The sequence below is a fragment of the Diorhabda sublineata genome, chromosome 4, assembly GCF_026230105.1.
Source record: "Diorhabda sublineata isolate icDioSubl1.1 chromosome 4, icDioSubl1.1, whole genome shotgun sequence".
NCBI lineage: Eukaryota > Metazoa > Arthropoda > Insecta > Coleoptera > Chrysomelidae > Diorhabda > Diorhabda sublineata.
In genome coordinates this window covers 1023483-1050003 of record NC_079477.1, presented here as the reverse complement: position 1 = coordinate 1050003, position 26521 = coordinate 1023483, and the positions used below count along the sequence as shown (strand labels likewise).

The 26521-nt window shown below is 29.7% G+C and overlaps 2 protein-coding genes and 1 long non-coding RNA gene across 3 annotated transcripts in view; all 3 read left to right on the top strand.

The window, feature by feature from the left end:
* On the top strand, positions 1-7782 carry LOC130443558 (zinc finger protein draculin-like). The gene is made up of 4 exons (XM_056778290.1): positions 1-1104; positions 1163-1428; positions 1480-1725; positions 3825-7782. Exons 1-4 carry the CDS (start codon positions 151-153, stop codon positions 4174-4176), a joined length of 1818 nt encoding a protein of 605 aa, XP_056634268.1. The 5' UTR covers positions 1-150; the 3' UTR covers positions 4177-7782.
* Positions 7783-12857: 5075 nt separating this feature from the next.
* LOC130443560 (uncharacterized) lies at positions 12858-19222 on the top strand. Its single transcript, XR_008909859.1, has 3 exons — positions 12858-13134; positions 17922-18499; positions 19009-19222. It is a non-coding gene; the product is annotated as an uncharacterized LOC130443560 (long non-coding RNA).
* Positions 19223-19587: 365 nt separating this feature from the next.
* Positions 19588-26521, top strand: part of LOC130442933 (uncharacterized) — a 43869-nt gene continuing 36935 nt past the window's right edge. The window contains exons 1-3 of the mRNA XM_056777342.1: positions 19588-19822; positions 20397-21261; positions 25918-26091. Of these exons, the coding sequence (XP_056633320.1) occupies positions 19588-19822; positions 20397-21261; positions 25918-26091 (1274 nt within the window). The remainder of the gene's footprint in view (positions 19823-20396; positions 21262-25917; positions 26092-26521) is intronic.

Sequence of the window (26521 nt, the reverse complement as noted above, 5' to 3'; positions counted from 1 at the left end):
AGTATAACCAATGTAAATTGCAAAAATCTATGGTTACCAAGATTGTAAACAATTTTTGTTGTTCGCTGGGAAACAGGTAAAAAATGATTTAGTAAAAATAACTGACGTAGATATTTTGTTTGAATATTAAAGTTGTTTAAATACATAAATATGATGCCAATAGAAATAAAATTGGAATCAAATGACGAACAAGAACAAGTAAAAGTTAAAATAGAACCTGTAACTGAAAATGACCTAAAACCAGATAATTCAAGTGTTGATTTACCGGAAGAACTATGTCCACAAGTTAAAATAGAACCATCGGCGTGTTCCTCAAGCGAAAAAGTGATAAAAACTGAAATAAAGTCGGAATTATACGGGGATATCGATATTAAGCAATATAACTTGGATGTATCCGATAATATCGTAGATATTCACGAAGAAAACTTGAATATATCGTTTGAAGAATTGAATGCATTAAACGACGATTTTACTATAATTGAAAACGAAACGACTGTGTACAAGTGTCAAATATGTGGAGACATTTTCATCAAGTATCAAGAATACAGATTACATAAAAAGAATCATTATATAGAAAAGAGAAGATGCCACATTTGCCATAAAGTCCAACAGAGTCTCGGCGTGCTAGAAGAACACGTTAACAAGCATCTGGGTCTCAAACCGTACAAATGTGAAGAATGTGACAAATGTTTTGCTTCGAAGAACCATCTTAGTTTACACAAAAGATGCCACAATACTAGCGAAATTTATAAATGCGCGAAATGCGGTAAGGAATTTAGAACTAGTGCTTCGTTACGTAGTCACCGTTTTGTGCATTATGAGAAGATAATTGAAGTTTTTAAATGCAAGGTTTGCGGTCACAGTTCAGTCGACGAAACCAAGCACAAACTCCACATGTCGATGCACGCGAAAAAAGCCGAAATTAAATGTGGATTATGTAACAAAGCTTTCAATACCGAACGTGGTTTAGAGAGTCATTTAAGTACTCACAATGAATTACAATTTCCGTGTGAATTTTGCGGTAAAATATACCCTTCGATGTACAGGATCAAGAGGCATATTAAAAGAGCTCATGCGCCTTGCAAGTGCGAACATTGCGGTCAGGTAAGTATTTGAAATGTAGTGATTCGTGTACTAGGTACTATTCTTATACTATTCTTAGGTATTTCATGATCGTTTTCTTTATAATAAGCATATTAAAGAACACAGCCAGCAAACCAAATACGAATGTGAATACTGCCAGAAAGTTTTCGAAAAAGCCAAAAACTTATCGGAACATTTCCGTCTTCAGCACAAACAAGACGACGAGAAAAGAAAGTGCCCCATTTGCGAAAAGGAATTCATCAATAAGGCATTATTGAGAAACCACATTAAAACTCACGATAAATGCTTCAAATGTAAAGTTTGCGATAAAGTTTTCTCATCCAGGTAATATAAATTTTTTTTTTCACAAAAATTTCTAATTTTCCATTATTTCAGATATAATTTGGAAATACATACAAACACACATTCCGGCGCTAAGAATTTCAAGTGCGATATTTGTAATAATTATTTTGCTAGCAAAACTAGTCTCAAAAATCACATCGCTACCCATTCGGAAGAAAGGAAATTTCAGTGCGAGATTTGCGCTAAAACATTCAAAACTTCGAGAAGATTATACACTCACAGCCAAAGTCATGCTACAGAAGAAAAATATCAGTGCGAAATTTGCCTTCAGAAATTTAGGTAAGTCAACAAAATTCAATAAAAAATAACTTTTTCTATCAATTTATACGAGGTGCGATCATATAATATGTATACATTTCTACTGGGATCATTTTTGACCCTGGGAAACTTCAATGTATCCTAAAAATCCTCAAGACATTACTGGGAATACCTAAGATACCTCTCGCATTGGTAAAAATGTCTTAATATCTTTTGGGATTCTTAAGACACCTCTGGTTTTGAAACAAAGCTCACTCCGCCTTTGGGAATTCCCAAGACATCCCTGGATCTAAAACAAAGCTCTCACTAGCCCTTGGGAATCCTCAAAACACCTCTGGCTTTGAAACAAAGCTCACTCCGCCCTTGGGAATCCTCAAGACATCCCTGGATCTAAAACAAAGCTCTCACTAGCCCTTGGGAATCCTCAAAACACCTCTGGCTTTGAAACAAAGCTCACTCCGCCCTTGGGAATCCTCAAGACATCCCTGGATCTAAAACAAAGCTCTCACTAATTCTTGGGAATTCTTAAACCTTTCTAGCTTTACGAAAATGATTGTTCTATCCCTTGGAATACTAAAGACACCTCTTGCTTTCGAACAAAGCTCTCAATATCTTTTAGAATTCTTAAGACACTTTGCTTTAAAACCTTGGATTTAGAATGAAGCTCGCACTAGCTCTTGGGAATCCTTGGGACATCTTTGGATTTAAAAAAAAATCTCCCTAGTCCTTGGGAATTCTCAAGATATCTCTAGCTTTGAAACAAAGCTCACCCTAATCCTTGAGAATCCTTCAAACATTTCTAACTTTGAAACAATGCTTGCCCTACCTCTTGGGAGTCCTTAAGACACCGAAAAAAGCTCTCAATAGCTTTTGGGATCCTTGCGACACCTCTGGCTATAAAACAAAGCTCTGGATTTGAAAAAATTCTCGCCCTAGTTTTTGGAAACCCTCAAAACATATCTGGTATGTTTTTTTATAAAGAAATGGAAATAATTGAGAGTCTTTAAAAAAACTGTAAGACAGCAACAATTAAGAAGATTTCCTCTGTTGAAATTTTATATTGATCGCTACTAAACAATATTTATATAGCAAGCACGCCTATGGTAGAGCAAATATTTTCGTCCGCCATTTGCAACAATATCCTAGACACCAAACATTTACTTTTAATTTAATGATTTCGATATTTTCGTGCTCCATGTATAGCAAAATGGGGTCGGTAATCGGTTAGAAAATAACAAATCACTCTAGTCCTTCACTGTCTTTTACCATTGAAAATACGAAAATTCAACTTAACCTAAAAATACTTACAGTTAAAAATGGGGATTGAGATGATGTAATTTTTTGTAAAATTCACGTACACATATCACAATTACTTATATTTTTCACAAAACTGCACAAAAATAGTATTTAACAATTGAATTAACAAAAGAAACTGAAAAACTTTCACAAAAACTCAACTTGGCGGTATCACTTGATTGGCAACGCTGTGACAACTGCTCGTCAGATCTAAATCTTACACGTTTCTATCGATCGCGTGTAGAATTTAGAATCGATTTTGAGGACCAAATCGTTTGTCTCTATTACTCACATGAAGTTTTATGTTATAATATTATTAACCCGAAAAGTGAGTAATCTTGAAAAATTAATAAACAGTTATTTAGTTTATGTTCACATTAGTGCTTTTTGATATTCGGATTTTTTAAAATCGATTATAAATCAGTAATGAACTGCATCGATGTGGTAACCATGGAACAGTTATTTATAAATGAACAAACGTCAATCCATTTTTTAATTGCGCAAGCGTGCAGTTTATAATTCGATGACAAAGATTGCGACGTTTCCAGATACACACAGATATTTACAACTTTTATATAAGTAGATTTTAAATTAATATGGAATTCTAAGAAATTTTGAAATTTTATTAAAAGCTTATAATATAATAATAATTCTATTAAAAACAAGTTATTTATTTATACAATATGAAATGTTTAGAATATATTTCATTTGTTGAAATAAAATTATCCAAATCAATGTTAGGGACAGATAAATATGGCAAACGTGTATTAATCTAATTAGAGTAGTATCTTTGGTGGGGGATAAATAAATTATTTTTCTTTTAGAGTTAAACAGTACCTCAAAGCTCACATGTACAGACATTCCAAAGTAAAACCGTTTTCGTGCGATGTTTGCCAAAAACGATTCAAACATAAAAAGACTAAAGAAAAACATATGCGTATAGGAAAACATCAACAAAAAGTTCCGGAAGGACAAGAAGAACACGATTGCGATTTTTGTGACGAAACTTTTTCGAGTAGAGACTTTTTACTCGATCATTTCGCCGCAGTTCATCATAACGAAAACGTAATCAACGAATGCGGTACAGAAGAAACTGACACTAAAGAATTAAATCACGTCGATGGCGATAATGGCGATGAGGTTATGAAAACGGAAACAGACGCTGTGGTATTTTAACAAAGTAAGTGAAAAATTTACGCCAAATGAAAAAAAATTACGATACATTTCAATATAAACATTTGATTCAATAAAAATTATTAATTATCGACTTGTAACTACCTCTTTGTTTTATTAAAGATGTGGAGTGTCTAGATGTTAATTGTAAAGTAGTTTCTTGGAAGTTTGTGGATGATTAACGAGGTTAAGGATGTGTTTCGATGATAATTCACAGCATATTGTTGTGGATAGGTTATGATATAAATTTTAAGGTCCTATTGTATATAAGACAAGTGTTGAGACTTGTTATTAATGTAGTAATTTATTAAATATGATTATTCAATGTGAAATATGACATTTATATTGAAGTGTGTGTTATACGCAGCAATTTTCGAGTTGGTATAGAATCTCATTAACCGTGGATACGAGGTGCAACGTGGAATTAATCTTTTTAGTTGAAGTGAATATTAAATTTTACAAAGAAATGTCGGTTCGTTTGGTGGAATTTGAGGGATGAGAGTTTTTGTACAGTTTTTAGTACGAAATTTCGAGTGTTTATTTGTAGCTTCATATTTGTCACTATATTTTTCATTATCGAGTCGATTTGGGTGGAAAAAAAAGGAAAAAATTGAAAACTTTTTGTGTTAGATGAACTATTAATTATTCTTATATATTTTGAAACAAAGTAGTGGCGTAGGGGTGAAAGAGTTTCGGTTTTTTGACATTTTATATTTTGACATTATGTTTATGACGTAATTTCGTTTTTATTTCAAAGTAATTTTGTATAGCAATATGAAAATGTGGCATGTGAAATTTGTTTGTTTAACCTAACCTCAAAATTTAAGAAAAAACTCGATTTTTGACGTTTTTTCGCACTAAATTGAATAGATATTCTAAAAAAAATTGATATCATATCAGAAACATTGAAAAATCGTATTGTTTTTGAAAAATTTTGTATTTTTGAAAATTTAACAAAAATTTCGACTTTTCTACCAAATTTGAGAAATCAATTTCGATATTTTTGTATAGAAAAAAATGTTTTTTCCGTTTTTTTTCCAACCAGAATCAACTAACCAGAAGTGGTGAATGAGTAGAAAAAAGTTTCACATTTCGAGGTTATGTCTTCGACGTAATATCTTAATTGTTGAATGTACTTTAAAGTTTCAGCCTATTGTTGTAGTTGAAATTAATAAAAACTCACCATAATGTATCGCAAAAAATTTAAAAACAAACAACTAAATCAATTTTAGCAAAAGAAAATAATTAACATACGTCACATCGATATACATAACCTAAAAAAGCGAATTTTTTTACTATCCAATCCCTTTTTGGTTTTATTTTCATAAATTTTGTCTATTTTCATGGTTTTCTTCGAGTTTTTGTCTATTTTCATGGTTTTTCTTCGAATTTTTGTCTATTTTCATGGTTTTTTTTCGATATTTGTTCATTTTTTTGGTTTTTCTCCGAATTTTTGTCTATTTTCATGGTTTTTCTTCGATTTTTGTTTATTTTTTTGGTTTTTCTTCGAATTTTTGTCTATTTCAATGGGTTATCTTCAAATTTTGTCTATTTTCATGGTTTTTCTTGGAATTTTTGTCTATTTTCATGGTTTTTCTTCGAATTTTTGTCTATTTTCATGGTTTTTCTTCGAATTTTTGTCTATTTCAATGGGTTATCTTCAAATTTTGTCTATTTTCATGGTTTTTCTTGCAATTTTTGTCTATTTTCATGGTTTTTCTTCGAATTTTGTTTATTTTTTTGGTGTTTCTTTGAATTTTTGTCTATTTTCATGATTTTTCTTCGATTTTTGTTCATTTTTTTGGTTTTTCTTTGAATTTTTGTCGATTTTCATGGTTTTTTTTTCGAATTTTTGTCTATTTTCATGTTTTTTCTTTGAATTTTTGTCTGTTTTCATGGTTTTCTTCGAGTTTTTGTCTATTTTATGGTTTTTCTTCGAATTTTTGTCTATTTTCATGGTTTTTCTTCGATTTTTGTTTATTTTTTTGGTTTTTCTTTGGATTTTTGTCTATTTTCATGGTTTTTCTTCGATTTTTGTTTATTTTTTTGGTTTTTCTTCGATTTTTGTTTATTTTTTTGGTTTTTCTTTGAATTTTTGTCTAATTTCATGGTTTTTCTCCGATTTTTGTTTTTTGTGGTTTTTCTTTGAATTTTTGTCTATTTTCATGGTTTTTTTCGTTTTTTGTTTATTTTTTTGGTTTTTCTTTGAATTTTTGTCTATTTTCATGGTTTTTCTTTGAATTTTTGTCTATTTTCATGGTTTTTCCTTCGATTTTTGTTTATTTTTTTGGTTTTTCTCCGAATTTTTGTCTATTTTCATGTTTTTTTTTTCGATTTTTGTTTATTTTTTTGGTTTTTCTTTGAATTTTTGTCTATTTTCATGGTTTTTCTTTGAATTTTTGTCTATTTTCATGGTTTTTCTTCGATTTTTGTTTATTTTTTTGGTTTTTCTTCGATTTTTGTTTATTTTTTTGGTTTTCTTTGAATTTTTGTCTATTTTCATGGTTTTTCTTCGATTTTTATTATTTTTTTGATTTTTCTTTGAATTTTTGTCTATTTTCATGGTTTTTTTTTCGTTTTTTGTTTATTTTTTTGGTTTTTCTTTGAATTTTTGTCTATTTTCATGGTTTTTTCTTTGAATTTTTGTCTATTTTCATGGTTTTTTTTCGTTTTTTGTTTATTTTTTTGGTTTTTCTTTGAATTTTTGTCTATTTTCATGGTTTTTTTTCGTTTTTTGTTTATTTTTTTGGTTTTTCTTTGAATTTTTGTCTATTTTCATGGTTTTTCTTTGAATTTTTGTCTATTTTCATGGTTTTTCTTCGATTTTTGTTTATTTTTTTGGTTTTTCTCCGAATTTTTGTCTATTTTCATGTTTTTTTTTTCGATTTTTGTTTATTTTTTTGGTTTTTCTTTGAATTTTTGTCTATTTTCATGGTTTTTTTTTCGATATTTGTTTATTTTTTTGGTTTTTCTCCGAATTTTTGTCTATTTTCATGTTTTTTTTTTTCGATTTTTGTTTATTTTTTTGGTTTTTCTTTGAATTTTTGTCTATTTTCATGGTTTTTCTTTGAATTTTTGTCTATTTTCATGGTTTTTCTTCGATTTTTGTTTATTTTTTTGGTTTTTCTTCGATTTTTGTTTATTTTTTTGGTTTTTCTTCGATTTTTGTTTATTTTTTTGGTTTTTCTTTGAATTTTTGTCTATTTTCATGGTTTTTCTTTGAATTTTTGTCTATTTTCACATTGAATTTTTCATAATGAGTAAATATTAACTTACGTAGTTGTCAGATTTTCCGGGATTTCGTATTTTCTGTTCTTGAATATCAATATTTTGGACTCGAGTTTTTTTCTTTTAAAAATATTTTCAGACGTAATTTTTTTTTCACAAAGGTGTAAATTTTTTTAGGAAAATACGATTCATTTTTCTAGTATTTAATATAATGATAGTTTTAAAGCTTGTAAAAGGTTAACCAAATAAAACGAACAAAATCTAGTATTAGACCGCATTTCATCTAATTATTATTTTCTAATTGATTCAGGTGTAAAATAAAGCTGTAATCACTTAATTAACGTTTTTTTTTTATATAATACCCTGAAAGTCATAGTCCTACTCCACTACCCTATAAATTTGACATTAAAAAAACCTTTTTCACATTATTTAACACAAATAAACGAAAAAATATTTTATTTCTATACAATATAAACGAAACAGACATTATCTATCTCACAGCGGCAACACTGTAAACGAGTTCCTCGGCAGTGGCGTTCCATATAATTTTACGTATGAGTCACATAGGGGAGCGTTCGCGGCAGCCGCCATCTTGTTAAATACGTTTTATCGAATATCTCGCGAACCGCGCATCGTACGACAAAAATAGAAGAAATCATTTTTGAGGACAATAATTTTTGTCATCTTTTTTATTCGAAACTTTTTTTTGTATGACGCATAGTTTTTGAATTATAACACTTCAAACTTTTTACAATATGGTTTCTGCTAAATATATAGTTGACGGTTCGTTATAGCCGCCATGTTGTTTATTTTACCCGTTTTTGTTATTTTAATTTTTACACCGTGTTTTTATTATTTAATGAGGATTTCGAAATGAGTTTTGAAGGAGATTATTTCGAGCATAAAAAAACGTTTCGTTCACTTAGATTCGTGATACAATTGTTTCACTTGTCACAGTGTTAAAATAACCGTTGTCAGTCATACCGCAAAGTTTACTTTCTATTATAATTTCATTATTATTCGCTATGGAATGAAAATAGATCGACAGACGAAAACGAAAATGCGAATGACGATGTCGATAAATACAAATATTTAACGAGAGTGATAAAAAATGTGTATCTTGAAACTTCTTCGTTTGCACGTGACTCAAAAACGCAGAAAACGTGAAACGGGGATTTTTTTTCGATCGAATCAATACGGAAACACGGATTGGAGTTACTTCGATTTTCCGGAATTTGCTTTTAACGACGCGGGAAACGAAACTCTATCCACCAGTTTGATCGACTCGATGTGTTCGGATTTTAATTTCAGAGGAAATGTGTGCGATTGTGAGGAATTCCACTTGAAACTCAAGGAAACTGAACAGAGGTAAGTGAAAGTTTATTAAAACCATCAATAATATTTCTTTTTTAATATTATATATAAAGGTTGTCCCACGACGAAGTTAAAACTATCTGTATATAGCAAAATACTTATAGTAGAATCATGAAAGTTTCTACGTTTGGGTTTTCGGATACGATCTTTTTAACTAAAATATTTTCAAACATGGCCGACTTCCGGTTCTACCGGAAGTCGGCTATAACTTTGTTATTTTATATGAAACACCCTGTATATTAATACATTTTTGAAATCTACGTAAAATTTTAGTATTCTTTTATCTGAAAATTTTTTTCGAAAAATGAATACTTTTCGAGTTATTAATTTTTTTGTAAAAAATTTGACAGTTGCAGACCTTTATGAATTATTTTTTTACGACTACATCCTTGAAGATATGAAAATGGTTTTTATTGAGTTTCTTTAAGCAAATTCAGACGTATTTTAATCTATGTTGAAAAACTTTTGATTTTATACAGGGTGCGTATAAAAAGTGTTCAAAGTTCAACTTCGTAAATAACAAATTTCTTCATTTTTTCAAATAGAACACCATGTATATTAATACATTTTTAAAATCTACGTAAAATTTTAGTATTCTTTTGTCTGAAAACTTTTTTCGAAAAATGAATACTTTTCGAGTTATTAATTTTTTTGTAAAAAATTTGACAGTTGCAGACCTTTATGAATTATTTTTTTACGACTACACCCTTGAAGATATGAAAATGGTTTTTATTCGGTTGCTTTAAGCAAGGTCAAAGGTATTTGAATCTATATTGAAAAATTTCTCATTTTATACAGGGTGCGTATAAAAAGTGTTCAAAGTTCAACTTCGTAAATATCAAATTTCTTCATTTTTTCAAATAGAACACCATGTATATTAATACATTTTTAAAATCTACGTAAAATTTTAGTATTCTTTTGTCTGAAAACTTTTTTCGAAAAATGAATACTTTTCGAGTTATTAATTTTTTTGTAAAAAATTTGACAGTTGCAGACCTTTATAAATAATTTTTTTTACGACTACACCCTTGAAGATATAAAAATGGTTTTAATTCAGTTGCTTTAAGCAAATTCAGACGTATTTGAATCTATATTGAAAAATTTCTCATTTTATACAGGGTCTGTATAAAAAGTGTTCAAAGTTCAACTTCATAAATATCAAATTTCTTCATTTTTTCAAATAGAACACCACGTATATTAATACATTTTTGAAATCTACGTGAAATTTTAGTATACTTTTGTCTGAAAACTTTTTTCGAAAAATGAATACTTTTCGAGTTATTAATTTTTTTGTAAAAAATTTGACAGTTGCAGACCTTTATGAATTATTTTTTTACGACTACGTCCTTAAAGATATGAAAATGGTTTTTATTCGGTTGCTTTAAGCAAGGTCAAAGGTATTTGAATCTATATTGAAAAATTTCTCATTTTATACAGGGTGCGTATAAAAAGTGTTCAAAGTTTAACTTCATAAATATCAAATTTCTTTAGTTTTTCAAATAGAACCACCCGGTTTTTTCTATTTTAATGCATTCAGGGATAAAAAATAAGGCAAATTCATATATACTTTCCTATACCTAAACCGTACCGTTATCCAGATTTTAAATATTTTCTGTAAATTTTTAGAGATGCAGGTGTGGTTTAAATTTATAGAAAATATTTAATATCTGGATAACGGTGAGGTTTAGGTATAAGGAAATATACATGAATTTGCCTTATTTTTCACATATAAATGCATTAAAATAGAAAAAAACAGGTGGTTCTATTTGAAAAACTAAAGAAATTTGATATTTATGAAGTTGAACTTTGAACACTTTTTATATACACCCCGTATAAGATGAAACATGTTTTAATATAGATTCAAATACGTCTAACCTTGCTAAAAGCAATCGAACAGAAACCATTTTCGTATCTTTAAGGATATCCTCGTAAAAAAATAATTTATAAGGGTCTGCAACTGTCAAATTTTTTACAAAAAAATTAATAACTCAAAATGTATGCATTTTTCGAAAAAAGTTTTCAGACAAAAGTATACTAAAATTTTACGTAGATTTCAAAAATGTATTAATATACAGGGTGTTTCATTTAAAATAACAAAGTTACAGCCGACTTCCGGTAGAACCGGAAGTCGGCCATTTTCGAAAATATTTTATTTAAAAAGATCGTATCAAAAAACCCAAACGTAGAAATTTTCATGATTATACTATAAGTATTTTGCCATACACAAATAGTTTTAACTCATCGTGGGACACCCTGTATATATATAAATGCTGTTGTGTTGGTTACTGTCAGGGAAAGATTCTAATGGAAGAAAAAATTAAAAAAATAGCGCTGAAAATTAATAAATTTAAGAATACGAATCTAACCTTAACGTTTTGGACAATATAAACTTCTTTAATTTTGACATTTGACATTGAATTGACAGAATGCGCGCTGCTAATGTCATCAAAGGGTTAAAAGTTAAAATTAATAAGGAGTTTTGGTAGATTTGGATTAACGTTATTAACATAACAAGTAATAAACTCAATCAAATCAAATTGACCAGCATCTCGAAGCGCGGAATTCAATTACAACGTAGAAATCAAGTACAGTTCACAGTTATTGGATTAATGAACGTTGTACGAGGTCTGGTCAATATCACAACTTCAATGCAACGCTATGGAAATAAGTCATAAACTGTGGAAGGCAGTTGCTAATTATTTTTATTGGGATACCCGGTATATAATTAAATTACAACTTATTTTATAAAAATAGTGTTTCGGCTCGAACGGATTTGTCATTTAAACACGTGATTGACACAAATCGAAAGTTTTTGCAAGAAAATTATAAGTTTAATAAAAAAAAAAAAAAATTGATTACGCCATCTACGTGCCTCCTATGTAATTTTATATTAATCAACTAATATGTTATTTAATATTATTTAATAAACACGTCGAATTTCGCAAAATCGGATAAAACTTCTGACAAAGTAAAAGTCAAAATAAATTACCGAAAACAGTTTCCGATGATACTTTTAATGAATAAGTAGTTTCTTATTATTATTATTAGTAATATAAAAAGAAATATGAATAAAAAATTAAAGTATAGCGCGAAATATATAAAATTAGCTAAAACTACGGGGTGTTTGAAATTTACCAACGCCGAGCGTGGTATTACGAAAATCAGTACTTTGGACAGACCTTTGAAAGGAGCTGAAGTGTTTCAATACTTCATCGAAACGTCTAATTGGTTTTTGTTCGAGAAAAATAATTCAGTTTTGACATTGACGGATATGTTTTCCAAGTAAGTTACGTCTTTTTTTTTCAATTCAAACTACTACTTGGTGTATTCAGTCACCCTCAAACTTGTTTCGACATATTACCGTACCAAACTCGTCCACGACATACGCCGTGATGCCGGTCATGTCCGGTTATAACGGAATTCTAAAATTTGGCCGAAAACGCGTTGCCTTTGTTCTTATCACAGCGGCTATTTGTTTACGAAGTCGCTGGGGGTCGAATCTGGAGAATATAAAGCACTTTTGATATAATTTTTTCATTAATTCGTAACACGGCGCCGATATTTATGCTTTTGAAGATAGTTTATAACTTTACCAGCCTATTTTTGACTGTTTCCACGCTCAAAAGACGAATTTTCATATAACGATGCAAAATTTCAAGTTTATTACGATTTTTCAGCTCTAGACCCTGCTCAAAATCATTAATTCGCGAGGCAATCACCTCGAACAAAACTTTGACATACACAAATCATTCTTTTGATATCTTTAAAGTCCCAAGGCCAAAGTACCTCGTTTAAACACGTCTCAACGATTCATTCCCTCATAACAAAATCCAAATAATGTTTATCGATTTGATTTTTTTCTAAATAGTAAAGCTTTATGTACACACGAAATTCATAACAAAAGTTACTTCGCTAAAAATTGTCTAACTCGTAAACTAATAGTATGACAGATTACTGAATAGACTGTTGTACACTAAGAATTAATTACACTGTCTAACGCGCGTTTCGATAACTAAGTTATCGTCTTAACAAACTGAAGGTAAACGCGCGTCAGTGTAGTAGTGTATGAATATCACTAACGGTTCCAGAATTTCCAGCTTATTATGACAGCTGTCACATTTATACACCGAATCTTCTAAAGATGAATAAAAAAACTCGATTTTTAAGTAAAATTTCATTGAAAGTGAACGTGTTATTTATTGTTATGTTAGTTTGTAAAGTATCGTGATTTATCGACAGAAATAAGAAGGATTGAACTAGAATAATTTATTGAGAGATACTGATCAATATTTGGGGTAAATTGGCGCCGATTTATTTATTATTTTATTAATTGCTATTTTGTTTTGATTCGATTAAAAAGTAAGTGTGCAATAATTTCACGTTTAGTAACTAATTAACTGCTTTAATTTAGATTTAATAAAACCATAGTCGATTCGAACTGAAGCAAATAATTATAATTTTACAACGAGAATGAGTTTAATTATTGAAATGTTGGATCAATTTCATCGATTTCGATGAAATTGTGGTTAAATTATTACCAATATTCAGTGAGACTAAAAGTACTCATCTAAATTGAGGTTATGTCATTGTATCACCAAGAAATTAACTAATAATAAAACAAAAAATTATAATTATATAACAAACTTTAACATTTGATGGTATAATTAGAAATTACGGCTATTTTAAATGTACTTATCAACTTAAAACAATGATAAATGACAGTGTAAATACATTTAGTGAAAGTTATCAAACATTTTTTTTATCTATGGAAAGTTTTATGTACCTAATAAACGTGTGTTTGCTACAAGTGTAGAAATTGTAAATGATTAACATGATTTTGCTCACAAACATTCTCAATTATACTAAACTTGTGGTTTCTACATTGAAAACGTCTTAAAATGGGTTCAGCCATCGTTGTTTTATAAATAAAAGCAAATTTGAACGTGAACAATTCAAAAAATTTATCACAAACTTAGGAATTTGAAGATTTTTTTAGATATTAGAAGTTATTATCATTAAGCGAAATAGATGTTGTTTAAGAATGTTTTATAAACAAAAATAATTCATATAAAGAAGTAGTTTTTGTTAAAAAAATAGTAGGTAAGATTTTAGAAAACGTTTTTTGGGCGGAATAATCCAATTTTGATTTATTCGATTTGATTAACGACCAAAAAAAGATGATACCAGACTGTATTCTCAACAAACAAGCTTGGTGGTAACTTGATTATTGTTACGGGTTTCTTTTCTAGACCTGGAACGATTAAAATTGAAGATGGAGGTGTTGATATACATGGTTTGGCCTCCTCGGTACTCGGATCTCTATCCCATTGAGATTTTGTAGGAAAAACTTGACGGGAACGTCCGTCATCGTGGTCATCCTCGGGTCGATTGCTTTATGAGAAAGATGGGGGCATATATCCCAACAAATTGATTGCTGGGATGTCTAGACTTGTAAAAACAGTCATGAAGGAGATTTTGTACGATGAAAAATAAAATTATCTACCTATGGCATGGATTTTTAATATTTATTTACGCTTTCCAAAGAGTGATTTAACACTCGATGTTTCATTGGAGTTTTATCTAATTATCATACTTTAAACACTTTAAATTTTTCACCTGCAGTTTACGTTATAACATTAAACGTATATTTTAAAACTTAACGGGGCTCACCAGAAGCCTGAATTTGTCTCCTTATCGACTGGGCATCCATCAGCGAGTGACCTAAAACTGTCATTCCGACTGAAAGGTCGCCGAGGTTCGCGTCGTTTTCCGCAGAACCCGTTTCTATAAATTTATTCATCAACTTTTAAAACATACCGTTGATCAATTATTTTATATACGAGGATGAGATTAGAAGGGCGATGAGTTTCACTAATTATTTTAGAAATTATCGAAGTTCGTTCACCGTGTATACTAAAAACAGTACCGTATTCGACGAATTGGCCCCCTACCGCTTCCCAATGAATTACTAAAAAAATACGCATCGTTGATAATATTCAAGGTTGTATCGTATCAAAAATTATGAGTTAATAATAATTATTGTCCTTGTTTGCATCCAATGTTTCTAATAGCAAATAAAACCTTGCAGATTATTTTCCGCTAGTTTCATATCTTAAATCCGGTTCTGCAACGTCCGCTCGATTCCTACGAATTAGTCCGATTAAATTAGATGCAGATTATTTTTGAAAACTTTTCATTTAAAGATTTGGATTTCACATTCGCCACTATACAATTCGTTAAATAAGTTAATAAGTTTCTTTCGCTGTTTTTTAAATAAAATTTCACAACAATTTATTACATTTAACTAATTCCAAGGTAATTGAACTGTACTAATATGTTTGTAGTTATACTTACGTCAATGACATTACCATCATGGAGTGTGACTTATGACATATGACATATTCAATGGTGAACGCACTTTGTATGTACGAGAAATGTTATTTTGGTTAGAAAATCGCGGATTAAACCATCAGTTTTGACTTTTAGTGATTTAACATTATCTTGAAACACCCCGAATCGTTTGTTTTTCTAATAAATCCCGATCGCGCTTCGCTACAGGATGAATTTCTTAAAGGTGTCCTCCATTTTCTTATGTTATTGTAATAAAACATAATTATAAATATTTGTTTATACTTTTCTATCTAAAAACTTAATTGCAACCCTCGTATTTGTAATAGAAAGTTCAATAAACACACCTCGTATAATTGAGTGTATAAAAAAATTATTAAACATTTCTACGGTGTAGTTCTATCGTACTAATTTGTGAAATCATCTTTCATATGTGCTACACATCGCGGAGAAGCGCCTCTCAACTCAACTCTCTTCGATCAGCTGTCTGAAGATTCAAATCTCTTCTTCGAACCGCAGCGAGTGGTTCGTGCTTTTACATCTTAAAAAAAAACTCGCGCGTGATAGACGAAAATTTGTGTTTAAAGAAGTGTGACAATCGAAAGTGTTGAATATTTTTTGGATTCTTGAGGTGATTAAGGTCAGTTCGATGGATTTTATTGTTGTTATTTTTTAGTATTGAACATCGTTTGTATGATTTTGAAAAAACAAATTCTTTTTATTAAAAAATAGTTATTCTAAATTTAAAGAACTTATCGATAATCGAGATAAAACATTAAAACAAGCCGATTTCCGACTAAGACTTTCTCATAAGAAATGTGGCAACATTGCTACTCAATTGAACGACCAGAACGTTTATCATTATCGATGTATGTATGACCAAGCTCAAGCAATGATAATTGATTTGAAAATAACAAAAATAGCTTGACTTAAGTAGCTGTCACTTTTTTCTAATTAATCGAAATGACTTATGAAAGTTGGTACTTCATAATAGTACCAAATATGATCAAAATTTCCATAGCAACGATTATATTTACCATTGACAGTTGACATAAAGCATTTTTTAAATAAACATCGTGCACAGAACAGTTTGATTAATACCATGCTTTCAATAATTTACTCTGTTGCCATATTTCACTTTTAAAATATTACGAAGAAGTATATTAGCTGTCATAAAATCATTAATAATAGTATTAATTTATTAATGAATAATCTACAATATTGTAATTAATATAAAAACAATTTACTGTTACTAATAAACGGCATGGATATCTAGGTAACGTAAATAATTACATTGATGTATGATTTTTTCCAATTAAGTAGATTTTAAATTAATGAATTAGTACAATACTTCATGCTCATTGAAATTTATTAAACGATATGTGAGTTTTAAATTAAAATAATTCGATAACAATTTTAATATAAATATGACAGCGATACATTTAGCACATAACAATCGATTTCCGACTATAATTTTCGCTCAAGAAATGTGGCAACATCCTATCACGAGATCAGTTGATGGAGAGTAGTAATAATGATTTAGTTTTAGAAAATGTTTAAGTATGCAAAATATTTCTTTTGGATTGTATTTACTGTAGATTAAATTGATCATCTTCGGAAATTGTAGGAATGAAACGAAAAAAAAAATGCGTTAACCATAATTGAACAATAAAAATAATATTTTCACAAATTTTTTATTATACGTGTGGCAGGGACGTACCAAAACACGTTATTTCTAATTATTTCATATCCATTAAACTAGGTCAGTTTCTATTCTATTATACCGAAAAATAATAAAAGATAATCACAGTTGTTTAATGTGAGAAAATCTTACTCATATATCTGATGAATCCTCAATGCTTTCACTCAAATAAATTTTATCGTAAACAATATTTAAATATACTTTTACAACCAAGTATCAACGTATTTACAAACACAGTCCGGTTTTTCTACTTTTTATATATAAAATCGAAGCTTCCGAAAAACTAACCTGTACAGATGACATCTGTATGTAAAATATAAACTTCAACCAATTAGTAGATACAAAAAGAAACAATAAACTGTTTGATTATTACTTGGAAGAGCCTTCTTGCATTGAAATAATAATTACTTTCTTGAAGTTTAAATATTTTATTAATATATAAATAAAAATATACTTGCTACATCACATATTATTTTCAGCCGACAACTTAGACAACTGACACATGACATACATGAAGTTGGCTGCTAACATTTTACCAACTAACATAAACATAAAAATATAATAATAAACGCACAGTTTTATGGCCCAAGAGCACAACAATATGGATGACCTTGACGAAAGTCATCCTGTAGCGAAGCGCGATCACGATTGAATAGAAAAACTAACGAAACACGGTGTTGTAATACACAAAATAATCGCGATTAATTTCCATTTTTTAACCAAAATGAATATTTGAAGTATCTGTAAACAACTCAAATAGCAGAACACGTCCTAAGTACGTTCACCAAATGTCAAAAATTTATGATGACAATGACAGATTTGACATAATCTCAAAACTTAAGTATCAAATATCGTATTTAATTAATTTTCCTTTGTATTTATCGAACAAATAAAACTATTTTCTAAATAAGAGTATTAAAACTAATATGCCTGTCAGATTTATATGAAATTTTGACAGATGACATTAGAAATGTACCGAAAACAAACGAGTGAAATACATCGTCAAACTTTCCTTGTATAATGAACCAAATGTCTTGTAAATTGATGTATAACGTACTTCATATGCTTTCCATTAAATACTTTTATTTATTTTTAGAGAATTAATACTTGAAAGAATCAATAATTGTTTTCGCCTGTGGCGATTCGAGACCTAGAATGACAATAATGATGAAATTTCTCTAAGAAAGTAGAAAGAAAACTCCTTGGCCTTCAGCCGATACGTCTGTCGGTCAACGAACACCAACAAAAATAATACTAGTAATCATAACAGGTGTTGAATATTTGACAAGGAAACATGTTTTTATGAATAGACTATTATTAAAATAACAATTATATTATTGTTTTATGAATTGTGTATCTGTGATTGTCAATATTAAGTAAATAATAGGAACTAATAAAAATAAATGAAAGTGCGAATGTCGTCCGTAAAACAGTGTTGCCAACGTCAGAATTTTTCTCCTAGTTTTGGGGAAACGAATTTTTAAATGAATCAAATTGTTATTTATACAGCATTTTCTCTTAAGTAATCTGAAGAAAAGTAATAATTAGAAAATAACTCAATATAATGTTTGAATTTTGCTTGGGTTATAAGGACGTTATCGAAAAGAACTAGATGTTTCGTCATCTCGTGTGGTAGGCAAATATTAAAGCAAATAATTTCAAGGTTAGGCAATGGTAAGTTGAGTTTTTATTTAAAATTATAGAACTTCTGTTTTTGCATGGAATATACCGGGCGGGCAACTAAAAACGACCATATATAAGAAACGGGTTATTTTACAGCTTTAGGAGAAAAATTATGGCCTAGAGAAACACGTGGAAATGATTTTCAGAAATTTAGAACCACCGCTAGAGGGTGTGTTTGAAAATATAAAATTGAAAAATGAAATTTTTTCGAAATTTACCCGATTTAGTGGCATTTTATATATAATAATCGAATTCTTAAATAAATTCTGCATATTTTTTGATTAACAAGTTCTAGTCTATGTTTTCAAATAATCGGTGGGGGAGAGTGGGAACTTTGTTATGAAAATAGGCTGTAAGTCCGGTTCTGCTTAACCGATTTTCATAAAATTCATGTTATTTGAAAGATCTTCTTCCCAGGAATACGGAATATATAATTTCTTATAAATTTATTTACCAACGTGAACGCTAGAGGTCGTTGTTTCAAATATTTTAGGTTTTAGGATTTAACATAACCTAAAAGTTTGAGTAGGGCTTCGGAATAGCGAAGAGGGGCATGTCGAGAAGTTTTTCTGACCCGAGACATGCGTAAACAACAAGAATTTTCCTTCGAGAAGACCCAACTTAATTATTATTGTATTAGTTTAGATTATTATTATTTAAATGACGTAATAATAATATTTTTAGTCGTTGATTTTTGTTAGAGTCGGTATGGAATTCAACAAACTGTAATATACATAAAAATATCGAGTCTGAAACTGACTATTAACCTTAAAACACACTATACAAATATGCAGGTACATAACCGTCAACAATAGGTGACCGGTCACACTACTCAACTCAAAACAAAATAACATCGACAATACATTTCCGTTTTACAAAAAAAAAAAATTATAATATGTCCATAACCGTTTCAGTCTAACAAAAATAAATTAATGAAACGGTCGTAAAGCAATTCCAACGAAAGTGCGGCACACGCGTCAGTTTTGACAAGTGACAGATTACGTATTTCTTCTACAGTGTTGCTTAAAAATAAAAACTAAAGAATAAAATGCATTTCGGTGGTAACTGAAATGAAAAAAATGTCATTTTTGACGAGTATTCTTCGTTGTTTTTGCTTGAGTTTCGTCGTTAGTCGTGGTTCTTGGAATCCGAACGGTTTACATCCCTCCCAAAATCGTAAACAAATGTTGAACGGCAAACTCCCGATAAAAAAATCGAAAAAAGAAGAAGACGCGTTAAAAAAACCGGAATGGTTGAAAGAATGGACTATTAGCAAAGGTTGGGTGCATAATAAAAGCCATTTATTGGAGTTAGGTACGTAAAAAGGCAATAAATTTCAAAAATATTGGACTACAGACATTTTATACTAGTTCGATGTCCTTTTTATAATAAGAATCGTCGTTCTCCTCAAAATCTTTTACCACCAAGCCATTTTTTCAAGTCTGGCAACAGAAAATAATCCAACGGGGATAAATCTGGCGAATAACGCTTCAATTCATTGTCTTGATGAAACAACATTTCATTCGGCCATTTTGGTTTGATTTCAAATGCGTCAGCTGTCAATGCCGAGGTACGATTTCCGTACACATTTCAAGTTTGGGTTGTTTTGGAAATTGACAGCTTGTCAGTTATCATTTTCAATGTCAATTTACTGTCTTTAAGAGCACAAGCACGAATTCTTTGCAAGAAATTTTACGTTTATGCAGCAGATAAAAAAAGAGTGACTTTTGACAAGCGGTAGGTCACTCCTATTTACACGCAGAGCGCTCTGACTCGAAGTGAGTGTTAATATTAGTTACAGCAGCAATGCATATTGATAAAACGATAAATTTTTCGTATAATTATAGGTACGATCCATTGTTTTTGTTATTTATTGCCTTTGATATAGGAAAAGCACGAAACTACGAAGAATTATCAGAAGCAGATTCAGTTTCTATGGAAAATATCGACGAACTTCTTTCTGTAGACAGTGACGCGAATACCGTCGAAATTACAAAACAAAATTATGACCTTGAAATGTCACAGATGTTTAAAGAGGTTAACAGAAATTATAGAGAACATTTCCCAATATGCGATCACGTTTCCGATGAAAATAAAGAGTTGAGTCTTCCTCAGATTTATAAAGAAAGATTATTGATGGATAGAAGAAGGTGCAGTTTGATATCTGATATATGGAAATACGTAAAGCCTGGCCAAAAAAAGAAATTGCGATTAAACAATTGTAAATTTACTGTGAACCCTGTATACGATGATAAACAAACTCATTCGCGTATAATAAACAATCAAAAGTACACAAAAAAAACTAGTCTAGGAAGGAACATAACCTTATCTAATACTTTGAACGCTAGAACTAATTTACACGAAGATATTATCTATGAATGTTCAGAAGAAAATTATAATTCGTTGAATAATATTTATTTCAACCCAGTTTATTCTCCATTACCTTCAACGAGACTTGAAAATATAGTTTCCAATAATCAATTGAGGTTATGTAACAGATCATCTGGTGAAAATCAAATGAAACTTAGTGCGAAAACGGAAAAATATGTCATAAGGCACATTAAAATAAGGATAATGTTGTCGTTGAGAGTCGGAAAATTTCAGAAAATTAACAAAAAACGTAACAATTTTTCTTTTATGAAAAAAAGTGTGAAAAAAGACGATAATGTGAATGCAATGAGGGTTGCTAGGATTCACGACGAGCAAAGGAGAATCGGGAATGGTAGGACATCGGTTAAAATTCAAAATATGAGGTAAGATTTTTATTCGTAACGTTACGTACAGGGTGTGCAAATGAAAACGCTATAACCACTATGCGTTGAGTTGCTGTCTTTGTCTACTGTGTCTACTATTAACATTCACCCGTGAATTGAATCGCTTGTTTATGACACAAAGTCATGGAAATATGAGAACGTACATGCTGAATTACCAACCAATTAAACAATGATAAAGTATTTTTTAATAGGACAAGTTTATCCACCAAATATTGTGTCAAGTCCCCGAGTCAATAAGTTTTTAAATTACTTTCAATCAAATGTCAAAATTTCAAATGCGGTGGATGAGTCGGTAGCGTCTTAGTCTATCAATTTTACATTCCGGGTTCAAACCTCGGGACTGCAATTTTTTTTTTCCTTTTTTTTTTAAATTTCAAAATTTACTTATAAGCGTATTTCATTTAATAAAAAGACGCAAATACGAGAAGGTGCATGCTGAATTATCAACCAATTAAACAATAATAAAGTATTTTTTAACAGTACAAGTCTATCCATCAAGTATTGTGCAAAGTCCCCGAGTCAACAAGTTTTTAAATAACTTTCAATCACACGTCATAATATTAAATGCGGTGGATGAGTCGGTAGCGTCTTGGTCTATCAATTTTGCACTCCGGGTTCAAATTTCGCAACTGCAATTTTTTTTGCTTATTTTTTAAATTTCAAAATTTACTTTTAAGCGTATTTTATTTAATAAAAAAACGCAAATAAGAATAGTTAATATAAAATACGGAAGTTTTTATATGTTGAATTGATTGTAATTATTTCAAAGAGAGAGACGATTGCGTTGGATTGCTGTCTTTGTCGACTGGAGCATGTGCATTGACCTTATTAACGTTCACCCGTGAATTGAATCGCTTAAATATGACATATATTTTCTTTAGACGTAAAGTCATGCAAATACGAAAAGGTGCATGCTGAATTATCAATTAATTAAACAATGATAAAGTATTTTTTAATAGGACAAGCTTATACACCAAGTATTGTGTCAAGTCTCCGAGTCAATAAGTTTTTAAATAAATTTTAATCACATGTCAACATATCATGTGCGGTGGATGAGTCGGTAGCGTCTTAGTCTATCAATTTTGCACTCCGGGTTCAAATCTCGCGACTGCAATTTTTTTTTTCCTTTTTTTTTAAATTTCAAAATTTACTTTTAAGCGTATGTAATGAAATTTGAATAAATTAATAAATGGTAGTCGGAAATTAAACAATGCTTCATTAATTTATGCAATAATACTTTCAATATGTATAATAATGTTTTTGTATTTTATTATTATCATATTCTATAGCAAATTTAATAAAAAGACGCAAATAAGGATAGTTAATATAAAATGCAGAAGTTTTTATACGTTTTATATGTTAAATTGATTGTAATATTTCCGCTAAAGCTACAAACCATTTGAATAAACAGACACATTAATCGTAAGCTTATATGAAATTATTTACTCGTGGAAACTACGACAACAGTTAATAATCATATTAAATAAACATTTAGTCCAACAATATTTGGTTATAATACTGCTAACAATAACATTGTGATAGGTACGTTTTGAGTAGGTTCACCATTACAAATGTCAAATTTCATAATGACAATGACAGATTTGACATATACAAATCAGTGTTGCCATATCTCCAAATCTATTAGTTTGTCATAGGCGTGGAATGTTTTCCTGTTTGAATTAGTTATTGATGCGAGATCTGGTCGAAAATTTGAAGTCGTTAAGCATTTTTTCGCTTTATCTTATAACTTTTGTCGTGTGTTTAATTACTGTTTCGATCACAGTCTTGTAGATTTTTGGTTTTAGCGTAATATCCGCATAAGTAATTCGATAAACGAACGCAGTGAACAATTTCGACGGTCAGAACAAGGATTCGGTGATGAAACTTAACCTCAGTGAATTATTTTTCTAAGAAACCTTTGGAGAATAATAAAAATTGAATTGATTTTTGAATTAGATAGCGTATCGTGTCGATTTTCAGTAATCTTTCTGATTATATAGATATCGTATCTCGTAGTTCGATGGATCTTGGGAATTAGTTCACGTTAGTATGGATTAAGGCACTACCATGATACCATCTGTTCCATTAAATCTATTAAGATTAAGAATTCGTATTGCAGAACAGTACAGTTTATCAACGTATTCTGTAATAACGGTTTTGATAATTATAGAATCATTTAGAAGCTATTCCTTCGATGTATATCAATGTGTTTAATTTTTTATATTAGTATTTTATGTTATTCGTTAAACGTAAGCGGGAATTTGAGGTTAATTGTTTTAAAAACGATGATGGCGTTCAGTGTTGCAAAAATTTTAACAAAAAATATAAATAGAACCGCCCAAAAAGTCGTAAAACAACTGCATTCGAATAAACAATTTTTCTTAGTGTAACTTTTTTCATTAAATGAATCGAAACTATTTTCACAAAGATAAAAAACGATTTTGTTTAAATTCTTTTAGATAATTTACGATACTTTCACTTGTAATGATCCGGTTTATGGGAAAACGTTGAAATGAAATGAAAATGATCAAGATAATTAACTACAGAATATATAAATATACGAAAATCGTCCAAAAACTACAATCAAAACAATGGACTGAAAGGTGGACTAGTTGCTGTAGAGTCCTGGTAGCTGAGGCCTTCCCTTGAGAAGAAAAAGAAGAAGTTCTGCCTTTCATTAGATGATATTTCATTTACGAAAACATCAAATCCTATAATTTCGAAAACAAAAAAGCATGGAGAATAAGTTTTGATATTATTTTTTATTTATTAAGGGAAATCGATACGATTGAATATTATAAAACGAGACTTTTTAATTAGATAACGGTTTTTATTGCTTCCTTTTTATTTAAAATTGGTAAATATATGTACACTAGATATTTTCTAATTATTAATAACGAGCTCACCGACCACCTGTTACATACCAATTTCTCTTTAAATATTACGAATTATTTCGGTGTAATTATACGTATCACTTTCTCATCAAATATTTTCTATTTTTCAAAAAACAAAATATGTCACGTATTCCCTAGTATAAAAAATATTTTCTATACAGAATTGCCTTCATTGACAAAATTTCTGTCCAACAAACATCCTATTGAACAACAAAAATCGCATATTGGTTTGGACCAGACTATTATAATTATTTATATCGCGTATAGGAAGAACTGGTGAATTCTAGCTAAAACTAGTTTGTCCTCACAGCGGATTAGGCCGGTAACAGATATGTAATAATCCTAATATATCGACGAAATGAAAACATTATTTCTTGTTATATAATTAATATTATAAATCTTTCTAATTAATATATAAATGTTTCTAAATCGTATTGATTTTAAGTTTCTTCTTTTTTGAAATTAGACAGATAAAAAATTGACGTTTAAAATTTAAAAAAAAAGAAGAAACCTAAAATCAAGACGATTTGACAACATAAACATATGTGAAAGGTTTAAGAAATAAGAAATTAAACAAATGATTATATGAAAATAAAAAAGTATAAGAGTTTTGCTGAATTTATGGTATGAATTACGTAATAGAACTTTTAAAACTACCTTTATAACTTAGTAATTGTAACATAAAATCTACTGTTTATCTAATTTATTATCAATAATAATTATAAATTACTTTGATAGTCGGGTGAAGACAAAGTACTAAGCAATAATCTGATTGAACATGAAAAAAGTTTGTTTACAATTTATTATAAACGAATAAAGGAAGAAATTAAACTTGTCTATTGAAATTTACGTTTATTGTCGGAAGATTCTTCAGTGCCGTTATATTTATATATTAAAGACAGGTATGCACTTCAATCGGCATACTAACATTCAATTTATTCATAAAATGTTAGTATACAATTGCAGGAAATTGAAATTATGCAAATGGCGATTGACATAGTACAAACAGAAATGAAATATTTCAAGTCAGATAATATAATAAAAATAACACCCTGTATGGCATGTATTAATAAAATAACTTATAATAATACCTCGTAATCGTGATGAATATAACGCTACATATCCGAGACGATTGGGGGCAATTTACCTCTATACCAAATTGCATCTCAAAGCAAAACTTCGAAAAAAGAAAAATAGTTGCAACCTTTTAAATTTGAAATATCAAATTTGATACACCGCATGAAAGTATTAAGGGCATTAAGTAATGGTAAATATAAAGCGATAGAACCATTCTGGGGTGACCTTAGCTCAAAATTTCATAGTGAAGTTTTTCATTTATCAGTTGATTTAAAAAGTTTCATATTCACATCTTGGATAATTTGATTGAAATTCAATAATAAAAAACATGTTTTAGACAATGTAGATTGTTAATTAACCTCCAATAATAGTTCGATCATATTCTACTTACCATTACACAATAACGTAGTTTATTAAATTTGTTATTTTAAAGTTATAGTGATATAAATAAATTTTCAACCCTTTAACTCTTCAGGGATATAACCTTGATATAATAGTAAATTTCTTTCACATTTTGAACTCTCGTATACTAGTGTCTAGTATATATGTGTCATATTAGAATCTTCTACTTATATGACCACATTTACATCACGTCGTATAATTGGTTGCATACCTCTTCGTTGTAATGTGTGTTATCTAACCAACAAGTTTATATGTATTACAGATACGGTAGATTGAACGTTTTACGCTGGCTACTTTGGGAAGCGGAATCCCGCGAAGAAATGCCGGCTTTGGAGAAAGTTGCGGCCAATAATACAACATTGGCGTTGCATTATGCGGCGGCTAGGGGATGCCTAGATTGCGTGAGATTATTAGTTGATTCGTCACCGGAATTAAGGTAAAATTTTTATTTGAATTATGATAATCGATTTAAACGAGAACAGTATCGAAATAATACTGTCATTTCTTCTCTGTTAACGATTTCTCTTTAATGGTTTTAGTATTAATCGTTAAAAATATACAAAAGTGTAATACAAAACAATTATATCGTATAATTATCACTTAATTTAAACAATTCGAGATTTTATTTTAATAGAATTAGTTAGCGTAACCATGTTTCCTTGGAATACCGGAAAGAAATTTTTATAATATGCCCATTAAATACAACATAAATGTAATTTATAATATATTTCACGCAAAAGTGGAAAGTTATTGCGACAATAAATACGTTAATTGGTTAAAATTTCGATTTATATTGTAGAAAAGCACGAGAGTATGATTAATGGCATAGAGATGATATTGACCATAGAGAGAGAAAGGTATGGGAG

Bases quoted from the DNA above. Each gene is read 5' to 3' on its own strand.
- LOC130443558 (XM_056778290.1), top strand. From the start codon at position 151: ATGATGCCAATAGAAATAAAATTGGAATCAAATGACGAACAAGAACAA. The intron at 1,105-1,162 runs GTAAGTATTTGA...TACTATTCTTAG, and splicing joins AGTGCGAACATTGCGGTCAG to GTATTTCATGATCGTTTTCT. The intron at 1,726-3,824 runs GTAAGTCAACAA...TTTTTCTTTTAG, and splicing joins ATTTGCCTTCAGAAATTTAG to AGTTAAACAGTACCTCAAAG.